Raw genomic sequence first — 13,595 nt, 5'->3', positions numbered from 1 at the left:
CCCCTACACCTGGCCCTCAGCCAACAGCAGCACTGGACAGAGCTTTTGAAATTAAAGAGGATCCCCTCGATGCTGAGCCCAGGTCCTGCCCAAACCCAGCCCAGGTCCCTCCCTGCTGAGCCCAGGCTGGTTGACCCCAACCAGCAGCCGAGCCCCCCCGAGCCGCTCGCTCCTCAGCCCTACAGCTTCCCCTGCACATGGCAGGGCATGGGAGGCCCGAAAAAAACCCCAAAGTCCCCGGTGCAAGCACCGCCCAGCAACAACCAAAACATCAATGGGCCATCAACGCTCCCCTCGTAGCAAACCCAAAACACAGCACACGCCCCACGCTACCGGGAAGGAAGTTCACTCTGTCCCCGCCCGAACCAGGACATAAGTAATAGAGTGAACCTTGCCCTCGAATGCGGTTAGGTCGCACCTTTGTAAATCTCTGTTAAAATCACTTTCTGCTAATACCTTGGATGGTGATTCTTTAAGCGGCCTCTAAACCACTCATTCGCGACAAATCGGCGTAGTCAGCAGGATGGCAAGTATCACTGATTACTTAAAAAACATGGAATAAATCCAAGACATTTCTTCGGCGCATGCCCTCTTGCTTATCACTATGCAGTTAGCAACAAAACCGGTTTAAGCTGGTATTCCAGAATGTTCGTTAGGTGGCTGTTGCAAGAGGCAAGAGCAGAAGTTGAAACTTTATTACAACGATAGGGCTCCTCCGCCCAGGCAACCAGGAGGCAGAGGCCCCGCAGACGCACCCACCAAGGCACCATCAGGACAGGCCGTCTGGAACAGACCCCATGACTTGACCTATCTGCCATTAGCCTGCGGCTGTACAAGAACAATCAGAACGATTAAAGATTACGTATACGGAGAGGGTCACGGTTCACCATGCGGCCCTAGCATTGTTCCATATTGACAGGAATCAAGTGAACACATCTCACAGGGACCAATACAATCCTTCGAGTTCAGACACAAGATCCTTGGGAGCGTGCGCTACTAAATGGAAGTGTGGGAACCCTACCGACAGATAAGACAAACCTGAACCTTGCTATTTCAGTTACACGTGGGAACGAGGCATATCCGAAAGATGGGTGGAGGTGGGAGACACTACACCAGAAGGAAATGAAGGTATCTCACAATTACAATAACATTCTTCAAATATTCTCACTTCGAGCCACACCGGGGAAGAAATAAAAGTAGGGTCCCGTGCAGTCAAGGGATCTACCCACAAAAAGCCCACTGAAATTAAAACATACTACACCGATTGCCCTAAACCTAAAGACAATGAGAAGTCTTGCTATAAAACACCAGAACCAAATTGTGGTACAATTTCACTTTCACACAACCTGTACTCGCATTTTGCTTCTGGGGTAATCGTGGTGTAGAACTATTGTTTGATTTTATGATTAGCGAGCACAAAATTTGGAATTTGTGTACGACGGGGTGGCCGTGGGTTGATGCATGCGTACTTTTTAACATACCTACATCTCATTTAAATTTATCTGCAATAGCACTACACAATAACATCACCTTTCCTAGGCAGGAATGGATGATTAAAGACGAAAACGAAAATCAACAAATTCCATCCTTAAAGGGAACTCAAGGAGACACCATTTCGATAGGATGCCGAACTGAAAATCACACTGAATGCATGACAGCAACCTTACACAGTTATAAACCATCTTGAAGGCAAAGACAACATACCTACCTGTCCTTTTAAACACGAATGCCGCTACACTTCTACTCTATCCCATTCAGTAGTCGTAATGTGTCTTGGGACAAACCCTAACTCTCATTCCAGCTTCGGTTTTCAATTCAGGATTGATACCGAACAACCATATTCACCAACCCAGCCTCCTATCAAACTGTCTCCTTGCATTTTTAACACTGGTCCCTACATAACTGAAACCATAGGACAACAGCAAGCGCTATTTAATCCGTCATGGGCTCTCAAACGAGTGGAGCTATCCATGCAAGTTGGTATCTCTACAATTACCCCGACTTGCTCACCATTCCTGAACACGTCTTATCCAGGATGGTTCGCGTGGGTGCATGGGCGAACCCTCACCTCTCCAAAACGGTCAAGGAGAGATGTGACTGGCATTCTGGGGCCGGGACTAGGAATATTCAACAGCGTAGATGCTGAAGTTTTAGCAAACAGAATAAGTTTGGCAACAAGTGATTTACATAAATGACAACACCCATTGCGATCTTCTTTGACAGCATTAGGAATAAGTCAATGGCTTTCAGCTAATACATTGCCTGCGTGGGAAAGAATTAATGAAGAAGCCCACCGACTAATTAGAGATGCGTTCGGCATAACCCAAAATAATGTTTCTCTAGCTCTTAGCTGCATCCAAGCTCAATTGTGGATACAATCTACCGGGGCAGCAATTATAAGGGAAGGTGATGAAGGCACCTTGCCCACTGAAATCCAAAAAGTAATTTGGGGTAATGTAACTGAATTTGAAAGGGAATTCCAATCTGGATGGCGTCTAGCCAATTTTACTTGCGACCCCACCGACAGCAAAGGCACAGCTTTTGTTTTGACAATACGCAATGCTTCGGGATATATCATATACCCACTCATTGCGCTGGGATTCAGTCACAATGGAACGGGACTCTAGCCGCTAGAACGTGGAGTATGGGCCCAAAAACAAAGAAAGGGAACAAATGGCAAACTATTGGTGTTGATGCATGTATTCTACAGGAACAACAGGGATTTAACAACCGGATGAAGGCAATACCATTAAGGCCCAAGACATTCGCCTTGATACCAGACAAAATGTTTGTCATTTTGAAATACATCCTGATGAAACCCCTGAAACTGTGCTTATATATGGTGGAAATGGATGTGTTTGCATGAGAACTCCTTGTGATTCTACATTTACAGACACCACCGCTGTGGAGACTTCTAACCACTCAAATATCTGCATTTGTAATTTTGCTAAGATTATGGGACGCTACTTCAACTATTCAGCTCCTGTTACAACCCATCATCGCTACAGTCAAGCTAGACACGTTACCAAGATTCACCACCTACCCCCATTGGAATGAATCTTACATTAGTCCGAAAACTGTTACAACAGGATGACCTGAGCCAATTGCTAAACCGGATTCGAAACAACGGACCAAAAACTCTGGCGTGGGCATCTCCACAGCGACCGCCAGGGCTTTGTGATGGGGGCCCTCACCGTGCCCAGAGGCCATTGTGACGGGGGTCCCCGCGGTGCCAGTGGGGGTATTTAAGGCGCGAGAGCCCTGGGGTGCCCACTCCCAGGAGAGCACCTCCCTCAGGAGGCAGCATCTCCCCTGGGTGCCCATGGCAGGTCGGCGGCAGGTAATGCCGAAGATGCCCATGGATGAGGAGGCGAAGGAGCACGCCCAGCCCGCCCACGGGCTGCCGAGCCTGCAGAAGAGGCGCCAGGTGAGGGACGGGGCAGGACGGAGAGGCCGGGGGTGGGACGGGGCCGCACGGAGCTGCCTTGGTGCCGGGGCCGGGCTTGCCGGCACTGTGGGGGCCGCGGTGCCAGGGCAGCCGCCTCCATCCCGCGCCTCCTCCTCCTCCTCCTGCCTGCAGGTGGGCCGCAGGCAGCTACAGGCAGCGCCGCAGGGCAGCCAGAGCCGGGCCTCGTCCCTCCATGGGGACAGGCTGCCACGGCTCCCCTGCCCGGAGAGCTCGCAGACCGCCGGGAGCCGCCGCGCACAGGTAGGGAGCCCGAGGGAGACGGGGCTGAACATCTTCCCGAGCCCAGGAGCTGCCGACGGGCAGGCGGGAGGTGCAGGAGGGGACAGGCGTGCACGGCCCCCATGGCAAGCTGAGCCCCCCGTGCTGTGCCCGGCAGGCAGCCCGGGCGTGCCGGGAGTGCTCCCGGGAGTCGCCGTGGGCCGCGGGGGGACCAGCCCTCTTCCCAGCCGGCTCTGGGAACGGGTTCTCGCCGCCCTCGTCCGACGCTTTGACTTCTTCCACCTCCTCCGCAGGACACCCAGGAGCTGGGGGAGACAGGAGCAGCTCCCAGCCCCACGCCACAGACCCCCACGCCACTCCACGCCACCCCACCCCGCCCTACACCATGCCGTGCCACGCCACGCCACGCCACGCCTCCCCACTCCATCCCGTGCCATGCCGCGGTGCAGTGCGGTGCAACGGTCACCTACCCGGAGCCGCTTGGCCTGCAGCATGGCAGAGACCAAGAAGAGCTGCAGCACCAGCATCGTGAATCGGAGCAGCTCAGCCGGGGTGGGGCTGTTGGACCACCCCATGGCACCAGCTCCGGTGAGGCCGCGGCACTCCGAGACACCAGCACAGGCCCGCGGTGCGGATCCCCAGTGACCTCCTGGGTCCCCAGAGACGGGACCCCCAGCACTGCTGGTGTGGCAGAGGCTGAGGCTGCAGTCTGCCGAGACGATGCCAGACTGCGGTGCCCACCGCCCACTGCCTGCTCCTGCGGGGCCCCGCATCCCCTTTATAGTACGGCAGGCAGGCAGGGCCCCCTTTGTGACACCGCGGGGCAGGCAGGGCCCCCTTTGTGACACCGTGGGGCAGGCAGGGCCCCCTTTGTGACACCGCGGGGCAGGCAGGGCCCCCTTTGTGACACCGTGGGGCAGGCAGGGCCCCCCTTTGTGACACCGTGGGGCAGGCAGGGCCCCCTTTGTGACACCGTGGGGCAGGCAGGGCCCCCTTTGTGACACTGCGGGGCAGGCAGGGCCCCCTTTGTGACACCGCGGGGCAGGCAGGGCCCCCCTTTGTGACACCGTGGGGCAGGCAGGGCCCCTTTTGTGACACCCGGCATCCCCCCGCGCCTTTACCTGGCCAGTACGGGCAGATGCGAGGGGCACAGGAGGGGCTGGGACGTCCCCCTGGAAATCAGGGATGGAAGCCCACGGTCTGCAGGACAGGGGACCCTGGGGGGGCTTCAGAGGGGGGAGAAGGAGGAGGAGAAGGAGGAGCAGAAGGACAAGGAGAAGGACCCCTACACCTGGCCCTCAGCCAACAGCAGCACTGGACAGAGCTTTTGAAATTAAAGAGGATCCCCTCGATGCTGAGCCCAGGTCCTGCCCAAACCCAGCCCAGGTCCCTCCCTGCTGACCCCAACCAGCAGCCGAGCCCCCCCGAGCCGCTCGCTCCTCCCTAGAGGGATGGGAGGAGAATCGGGAGCTCAGATGCGGGAAAGGAAGGAAACACTTGACGAGAGACAAAGACAGGATAATTGCTGAAGGGAAATAAAGCACCAAAGCCCGAGGGTCGGGGCCAGCAGCTGAGCTGGGCAATGCCCAGCCAGGGCCCGACCGACGGCTGCGTTGGAAAGGCCCCCCCGGTCTGAGCGGGCAGCGCGATGCCAAGCGGGCTGCAGCGTCCCCTCGGCCAGCCGGGGTCAGCTGTGCCCCCCAGCCTCCTGCCCACCCCAGCCCGCCAGTGGGGGGCATGGGGGGGCAGCAGGATCCCCCAGCAGAGGAGAACCTGGGGGTGCCGCGGCCGCCCCGGGTTTAGACGCCGTGTCCCATCTGCCCCAGGCTTCTCCACTCCCTGCTGGGGCTCTGGGGCCGGGCCCAGCCCTGGGCTCCCGCCAGGTTTCGGGGGTCTGCATCCCCCCGGGATTTTGTCCCCTGGGGGGGGCTCCTTCCCAGGTCCCCGAGGGAGGGGTGCAGGGACCAAGCGGTCGCTTCGTCCCTGTGCTGGATGGCCAGGCATGCGGTGCTCGAGGGCGCTGCAAACCCGCCTGGGTGATGCTGGGTGTAACGGAGCCGGCAGAGACCTCGGTGCTGCCCCAGCCCAGCCCCAGCAGGGTTGGGGGCTGGGGGCACCCGGGCCCCCTCACACTGCCTGGGGTCACCCCGCAGCCCCCGCCCTTTCTCCCCAGGTTTGGCTGAGCTCATCCCCGCCATTCTGGGGGCGAGTCGGGGCTGAGGACGCTCCTGCCGCTGCCTGGACCTGGCTGCGCCTCGGGGCCCTGCTGGGACCCCCTGTGAGCAGAGCCAGCGCAGGCCTGAGGGCTCGGTGGGACCCCCGTCCCTGCTGCCCTGGGGCTTCCGTGCCGTCTCGGTGCTTTCCCTTCCTCCTCGGCCTCTGGGGCTGCCCTGGCCGGGCTCCCTCCTCGCCCCGGGGCTCCCCGCGGGGACGGCGTCTCCTTCCCCTCGCCAGGGTCCCCCTGGCCGGATTCCTGCCCCCAGCCAGGGGCGATGCTGCTCGCCCGCTCGCACTCCCCCACTACGGCAATTCCTCCTGCCAGTGTCTGTGCGCCATCCCAGCGAGCCCGAGGGCCCCTCCGTGTCCCCCGCACCCCGTCCCGGCTCCCCCAGTGCCTGGCGTCAGGTCTGGGGTCTCCCAGCCTCGAGGGGTAACCTTGAGAGGGGTCCCTGCTCAAGGGGAGTGCTGCCCCCCGCCACCCCCGTGGGTCCTCCAAGCAGCGGCCGGGGAGCAGCCAGGGAGCGGGGAGGGAAGGGTGCCGGGGGCACGGCGGCACCGGTGCTGCTCAGGGTGGGAGCGGGCGCTGTACCCAGCCGGTTTGGTGGGATCCTGCACCGCCGTGAGGAGGTTTTGGGGTTCCCTTCTGCTCAGCAGTGAGGCCGGGGGCCTGTCTGCGGGCTGCCTCCCCCGGTGCCACCAGCTGCTGCCTTGGCCCTGTGGTCCCACCCGCTTTGGCTTTGAACCTCAAAGCGTGCTGTGCCGTGCCGTGCTGTGCCGTGCCGACACAGGGGTCCCTGGGGAAGGACACTGCTGCTGTGCTGGGGAGAACGGCGTCCGGCTGGAGCCGCTCCGGAGACTCCTGCTCGTCTCTCCCCACTTCTCCCCAGGTGGCCCGGTGGGACAAGCCCTTCGGAGGGTGGGCTCCGAGCTCCCCCCGCTTTGTCACCTGTCTGTAAGCAGCGCGACGGGGACCTTTCCTTGGCCCAGAGCTGCTTGTGCCGGAGCAGGCAGGGACCGGGCTGTCCCCAGCCATGCTGCCTGCACCCTGCCCTGCCTCCTAACCCTCTCCAAAGCCCAGGGGCTGCGGGCGGGGGGCTGACCCGCCACAGATGCCCCCCGCCAGCGCCGCCGATGCCTCCGCACCACAACCTCAGCAGCGTGGTGGGGGGGGTCAGTGCAAGCACGGCGTCCTGGGCCAGTAGGGCCAGATCTGGCGTCGGCTTCTGCAGGAAACGGCAGAGCCCGGGGCGGGACGGCACCTGCACCCAGGTCAAAGCAAAGGCAATTTATCCCACGGGGGTTTCCTGACCGTCCCCCACAGCCACGCTGCAGGCAGGAGGGGGCAGCGGCTGCTCTGGGTGCTCAGCAGGGGGGGACGGTAAAAATAACCGGGAGGACGGAGGTGGGGGCTGGATCTGGGCCCAAGCGATCCCGGCTGCGGCTGCTATAAAAAGAGCGAGCGGCCACTTCTTGCCTCTGCAGCCAGCAGCGGGTGGGCGCTGGGGGGCTGGGTGCCACGGGAACCAGAGAGCAGCACCCCGCGCCCACAGGTAACGCTTCTCGCGGGGGCTCCCCGGGGATTTGCTCCCGGCGGGTGGTGCCGCACCCTGCAGGCTGCCAGGGCCATGCTGCCCGGCGCCGGGGACGCCCGCCTGTTGGCAGGGTTAACGCGGGTAACGGGGTCGGGGTCCCGGCCGATGTGCCGAGCGGGGTGCCCCTGGCCGGGGATGCAACTGCGGGTGCCTTCCCCCAGCCTGCCCTGCTTCTCTCCGCAGCCCCCTCCCAGGCCCCACCGCCCTCCCTGAGCTAACCCTGCTCTCGCTCCCCCACCTCCCCAGCCGCTTGCGGAGGAACGGGGGCTGCTTCCCTCCCACGGCACCGCAGCAGCTGGGGGCTTCTCCTGGGATGGCTCTGCCTGCCATGGAGCATCTGGTGCTGGGCTTGGTGCTGCTGGCCGGGACCCTGGCTGCCAGCAGCCCCCCGCGCCGGCAAGACCTCAACCCCGTCGAGGAGGTGGCGCTGGACATGGCCCCCACCTCCTTTGACGACCAGTACCGGGGCTGCAGCCACATGATGGAGGAGGAGCTGGAGGAGCTCAACCGCACCGAGTTCGCCAACAACAGCGTCTACGCCGAGGCCTGGACCCACGCCACCGCCGAATGGCGGAGCCGGCGGGGCCGTATCCCCCAGCCGCCTGCGCTGCGGCCGGAGCAGGCGGTCGCCCTCCTGGCATACACCCTGCAGGGCCCCCTGCACCGGGCGTTCAACGCGGCCGTGCGTGAGGCCGGGCGCTCCCGCGGGCAATACCTGGGTGCTTTCTGTTTCAAGGCGCTGCATTTCCTCCTGAGCGAGGCCCTGCGTGCCCTGCGGGACGCCCGGCCCCGCCACTGCCACCGCGTCTACCGGGGCGTCCGGGGCATCCGCTTCACCGCCCAGCGCCACCAATCCATCCGCTTCGGCCACTTCACCTCCGCCTCCCTCCGGAACGAGAGCACCCTGCCCTTCGGCCGGGACACCTTCTTCTCGGTGGAGACCTGCTACGGTGTCCCCATCAGGGACTTCTCCTTCTTCCCTGAGGAGGAGGAGGTCCTCATCCCGCCCTTCGAGACCTTCGAGGTCACCAATGTCGCCCACGATGGGGACAGAGCCCTCATCCAGCTCCGCTCCCAGGACGCGCTCAGCACCTACAACTGCGAGTTGGTGAAAGGTGACGTCCCTGCGGGCCAGTCCCTCCCCACCGCGGGGGTGCAGGGGCCAGGGGCGGGGGGTGGCCCTGTCCCACCGGCTCTGCCGGGAAAGGGGGGGGCTCGATCGTGGGGAGGGCGATGGGGGGAGCTGGCCTTCGGGCGCGCATCCTTACACGTCTCCCAGCCGCTCTCCCCCGGGGTTTGCAATGGGGGCCCTTGGCAGCACGGCACAGCATGGCACAGGATGACATGGCATGGTGCAGCACAACATGGCATAGCATGGCACGGCATGGCATGGCACTGTGCAGCACAGCATGGCACAGGATGACATGGCATGGTGCAGCGCAGCACAGCATGGCACGGCATGGCATGGCACTGTGCAGCACAGCATGGCACAGCGCAGCGCAGCACAGCTGGGTCAAGGCAAGGAGCGGCGCGGTACGGAGCGTGCAGCAGCCGAGCAGACAGAGTTGGTTTTTTTGGCAGAGAAGAGATGCCAGAGCCGGCCGTGCATCTTCAGCGCGGGTGAGCCGAGAGCCCCCGCTGCAGCCAGGGAGGGCGGCCCCCAGCCGGGCCCCCTGCCCCCCCGGCTGCCCCTGACTCCCCCTCTCTGGCACCCCCAGGCAGGAGCATCCCCGGGGACCCCCCACACTTCTGGGGGCTCCTCCTGGCAGCCACGGCCCTGGCAGCCGCCAGGGGCCCCTGAGCCGCGACGCCACCGCTGCCACCGCACCCCGGCGAGGAAAGGGGTTGGGAATGGGAGCCACCAGCTTCTCGGAGACGGCGGGACGGGACGGGGCAGCAGGAGGGGCTGGGGGCGTGGGGACGGCCCCGCTGCAGGTCCTGCATGGCGGCCGCCTGTGCCCAGCTCAGCCGGGCCACGGTGCCCCAGGCCCCGGGACACGCCGGCAGCCCCGGGACACCAGTGGGGTCTGGATGAGGCCTTTGGCAGAGCCACGGCCGGGGCTTTTGGACGCAGCTGAGTGTGGGGTCTGCAAGGGGCTGCCCCAGGGACGGGGGCTGGCGCTGACGGGGACCAGGGGGACGCAGCAGGGCTGCTTTTGGGGCTGTCCCTGCCCAGCTGGCAGCTCCGCTGCTCGCCTTTCCCTGGCTCCCAGAGGAATAAAGACTTGCTGTGGGACCAGGGCATCTCCGGGGGTTTCCTGCGGCTCCCTGGGCTGGGGGCAGCTCAGGGGGGCTGCAGCCGGGGTCTTCTTCAGCCCCCCCACATCCCCAGCCCTCCCGCATCCAGAGCATCCCACAGAGCGATGCCCGCGCCCCGGGTCCTGCTCGAGGGGTCGGGGGGGGTCTCCTCCTGGGGTCTGTTCCCCTGCCTGTCCCATGGCTGCTTGCAGCCCGAGGGGAGGGTCGCAGCCCCCCAGAGCCCGAGGGAGCAGGGAGGGGGCTGGCATTGGCCACCCCAGCCCCGCTGCCCAGGAGCAGGGCCCTTCCAAGACAAGATGGGTGGGGGGCTGCCCCATGGAGCAGCACGTGGGGCTCAGCAGCGCCGTGCTGGGGAACAGCCCCAACCCCCCTGGGTGCAGAGGAGAATGTGATGGGCGCAGCTTGTCGGGGGTCCCTGCGCCCCAGGGCTCCCCACCCTCCTCCTCCAGGGGAGGGCACAGCTGTGGGGCCAGGCATCCCTGGGGCAGGACCAGGGCTGTCCATGGCTCTCCAGCCCCTCGCCGGGCAGGGAGGGGGTCAGGAACGATCCTGCCCTCCGCAGGCACCAGGGCCACCTCCTCTCCCTCCCTCCTCACCCCTCTGCACACATGGGCGGCCCCAGCTGAGGACATGGGTGACACCGGGCAGCCTTGATGTGCTTTAATAAGCTGGGGTCCCACAGCCGGCTGCGGGCAGGTGGTGAGGCCGGCCCGGGCAGCGCTCCCGGCTCAGCGAGGGGCACCGGGAGCCCCATGCACAGCGGGGCCAGCAGACGTGGGGCCGTGTGGACCCCACAGCGGGGCATGGAGACAGGCCTTCACGGAGGCATCACGTCCCCACGCAGAGGTGCAGAGCCATGGGAGCAGGGACCCGCACCACAGGGTGCTCACCCATCATGAGTTGCTCCCCGGTCTCAGCCCAGTCCCCCGCTCTCGGCAGGGGCCGGGGCTGGGTGCAGCCACCGCACCTCCCTGGTGTCGACGCCGAGGGGGCTGAGCACCACGCAGGTGAAGTTGGTGTGCAGGTGCCGGGCGCCGAAAGAGCCGAAGTGCAGGTCACGGCGCAGGGCCACCCCCGAGCCCTGCGGCTCCTCTCTGTGGATGCAGCAGGGACCCGTCAGTGCCCACCCCTGGCTCCATGACACCTCCCCGGGCTGGGGGACCCCCCTGGTCCCTGCCCCAGCTGGGGCTGCCCCTCTCTGCCAGCCCCAGAGCCCCAGGCAGCCCCGCTGCCGCTGCCCCCCCAGGACTCCCCGACCCCGGTACTCACAGCACCGTCCCCTCGCGCACAGCCCCGTCCGGGTGCAGCTTCTCCACGAAGGAGCCGTTCCCCAGCCAGTAAAGCAGCGTGAGCTCGGGGAGGCCGCTCACCGCCTCACATGAGACCGTCACGCTCTCACCTGGAGCCGGAGGGGACATGGGGGTCAGAGGGGCTGCGAGGGTCCCCAGTGCCCCCCGGGCCAGGCTGATCCTGCCCACAGGTGCAGCCCTCCCCCAAAGGAGAATGTCTCCCCACCTCACCAGCACCCCAAAATCTTGGCTGCGGGGGGAGGATGCACCCCGCATGTCTGCTGGGGCTGATGCAGATGCTGACCCCCCTGTGCCTCCCCCCAGCTGGAGGTCTCACTGCAGTCCCCCCATCCCCAGGCCACCTTGCAATGGCCCCGGGGGTCACTCACCCAAGCGGGGGGGCTCTGCCGGCATCCGCAGGATGGTGATGGTGGGGGGCTGCAGGGGCATGGCACCTGGGGGAGCAGAGCAGGGTGAGGCGGGGGAATAAGAGCTGCACCCAAGACCCTGCATCCGGCAGGGCAGGGTCCTGCAGAGGGGACACGGCTCATCCCCAGCCCCCCTGGGGAGCACAGAGATGGGAGTTGGCCCCGGCCACCCTGGCCCCCCAGCAGCCCCCACTTACCTGTGCAGCGGGAGGCCAGGGCCCAGGAGAGCAGGGGCAGGAGGAGCCGGGCAGGGGGTCCCGGAATCCCTGCAGGCAGAGATGGGCTCAGCGCTGGGCACGCCGGGTGCTCCCCCCGAGCCCGAGATGGCTCCCCCCAGCATCCCCACCCCAGCATCCCCGGAGCTGGTCATAGTCCCCCCCCAGCATCCCTACAGCATCCCCCGAGGCCGGGACTGTCCCCCCCAGCATCCCCCCGAGCCTGGGATGCTCCCCCCTTGCATCCCCCCAGCATCCCCCGAGCTGGCCATGGTCCCCCCCAGCATCCCCCGAGCCCTGGAACGGTCCCGTCCGTCCCGCCCCAGGCATCGGGCTGTTACCCCCCCGGGGTCCCCCAAGCCCCGGTGGGTGCCCGCCCGCCCGCGCCCCCCCCCGGGGGTGCCCGGGTCCCGCGGCGGCCGTACGGGCGGGGCGCGGCGCAGCCATGGCCCGGCGGCGCTCGGAGCGGCGGCGCTTTATGGGGCGGCAGCGCCGTGACTCACCGGGAGCCGCCCCCGGCCCCGCCGACGGGGCGCGACCGGGACCGGCACCGGCACCCGCACCGGCCCCTTCGTGACTCTGGGCGCCGTGTCCCCCAGCCCCCTGTGCCCCCCGGGACGTGCCCAGTGTCCCCGTGTCCCATGTCCCCTGGGCCCCGGTACGGCACCCTGTGTCCCCCCACGACCCCCGGGCTGTGCCCCGCAGCCCTCTGCACACCACGTCCCTCGGTCCTTTGCCCCACACCCCCCCCGTGCCCCACGTCCCTCTGCTTGTCCCACAGCCACTCCATGACCCGCCTCGCTGCACCCCGTGTCCCCCCCCCCCCCCATCCCCCCGTGCCCATGGATACCCCAGGGACACAGGAGTGGGGCCCAGCCGAGCACCCCGTGTCCGTCGCATGGGGCGCTGAGCCAGGTGGTGTCACAGGGCTCGGGGACAGTCCCCAGGGCTGGCAGCAGCACCAGCGAGCCGGGGGCTTCGGGGCCAGCAGGGGGGACCCAGGGGCAAGGCAGGATCTGGGCAGAGCTGCACAGGGGGAGAGGGAGGTGGGTGAAGCCCCCCGGGGACTGCGCACCCATGCTGGGCCAGGGAGGAGCCCTGGGTGCTGGGGGGCGGCCCCGGGGTGTCCCAGCCGGGGCAGGACCACGGCTTAGCACTGGCCCCCCAGCTCCAGGGGGTAAAGGAGAGAAACCCCCAGGGACCCACCCAGGGCTTCGCTCCGGCGCTCGACCGCGGGGGAGCCGGTGCCAAGCCAGCCCCGGGGCCTGGCGAGGAGCCCGAGCGGGGGCAGCGGGACCCCAGGCCAGGACCCGACCCCTCTCCCCTTCCCGCGGCAGAGCCCCCCCGAGCCAGCCCACAGCAGCGGGGGTCCAGCAGGAGAGCAGCAGACCAAGGGTTTCAGGAACCCACCCCCGGGCCTCCTCCGCCCCCAGCACGGCCAAGGCACGGAGCCAGCACGGGCACAGCCACGGGGCAGGAGCAGGTGCGCGAGCCCTCACGCCCTGGCAGCTCCTGCGGTGCAGGCACAGGACCAACGCACCGCATGGAAAAAAGCCCCTAAAACCCCGGCGAGTTTCCTGGCAGTCGTTATCGACAGTTCCCAGAAGGGCAGGACTGCGGCTGGGAGACAGGTTATCTCGGGGACCTCTCCAAGCCTGCCAAGCACAACACGTTCCCTTCCTCCCCGCAGCGCCGTGCACACCGTGGCCGGGGCTGCGACAGCACTGGCCCAGGGGTCCCGTGGGCAGCCAGGGGCTGGAGGCAGCTCCGGGGGGGGGATGGCCCGGCACCTCCGTTCCTCCACCACGTCCCTGCTCCCCGCAACCCAGCTGAGCTCAGGGTACCATGAGATGAAATGTGGGCAGGGGCCGTGGAGAGGGTGCTTTGTCCCAACCGCATGTGGC

General features: G+C 65.4%; 2 protein-coding genes across 2 annotated transcripts; one reads left to right on the top strand and one right to left on the bottom strand.

Moving 5' to 3' along the window:
* The first annotated feature begins 6,378 nt into the window (after positions 1-6,378).
* ART1 (ADP-ribosyltransferase 1) lies at positions 6,379-9,862 on the top strand. The gene is made up of 3 exons (XM_075140479.1): positions 6,379-8,615; positions 9,082-9,120; positions 9,219-9,862. Exons 1-3 carry the CDS (start codon positions 7,814-7,816, stop codon positions 9,299-9,301), a joined length of 924 nt encoding a protein of 307 aa, XP_074996580.1. The 5' UTR covers positions 6,379-7,813; the 3' UTR covers positions 9,302-9,862.
* Positions 9,863-10,404: 542 nt separating this feature from the next.
* IL18BP (interleukin 18 binding protein) lies at positions 10,405-12,138 on the bottom strand. The gene is made up of 5 exons (XM_075144452.1): positions 12,117-12,138; positions 11,674-11,742; positions 11,438-11,503; positions 11,029-11,158; positions 10,405-10,853 (listed from the first exon to the last, which is right to left on the bottom strand). Exons 1-5 carry the CDS (start codon positions 12,136-12,138, stop codon positions 10,673-10,675), a joined length of 468 nt encoding a protein of 155 aa, XP_075000553.1. The 3' UTR covers positions 10,405-10,672.
* Between the last annotated feature and the right edge of the window lie 1,457 nt (positions 12,139-13,595).

Source organism: Calonectris borealis, chromosome 1, assembly GCF_964195595.1.
Source record: "Calonectris borealis chromosome 1, bCalBor7.hap1.2, whole genome shotgun sequence".
Taxonomy (NCBI): domain Eukaryota; kingdom Metazoa; phylum Chordata; class Aves; order Procellariiformes; family Procellariidae; genus Calonectris; species Calonectris borealis.
Note: the sequence above shows the minus strand (reverse complement) of the source record. Positions and strands in the feature narration are given on the sequence as shown.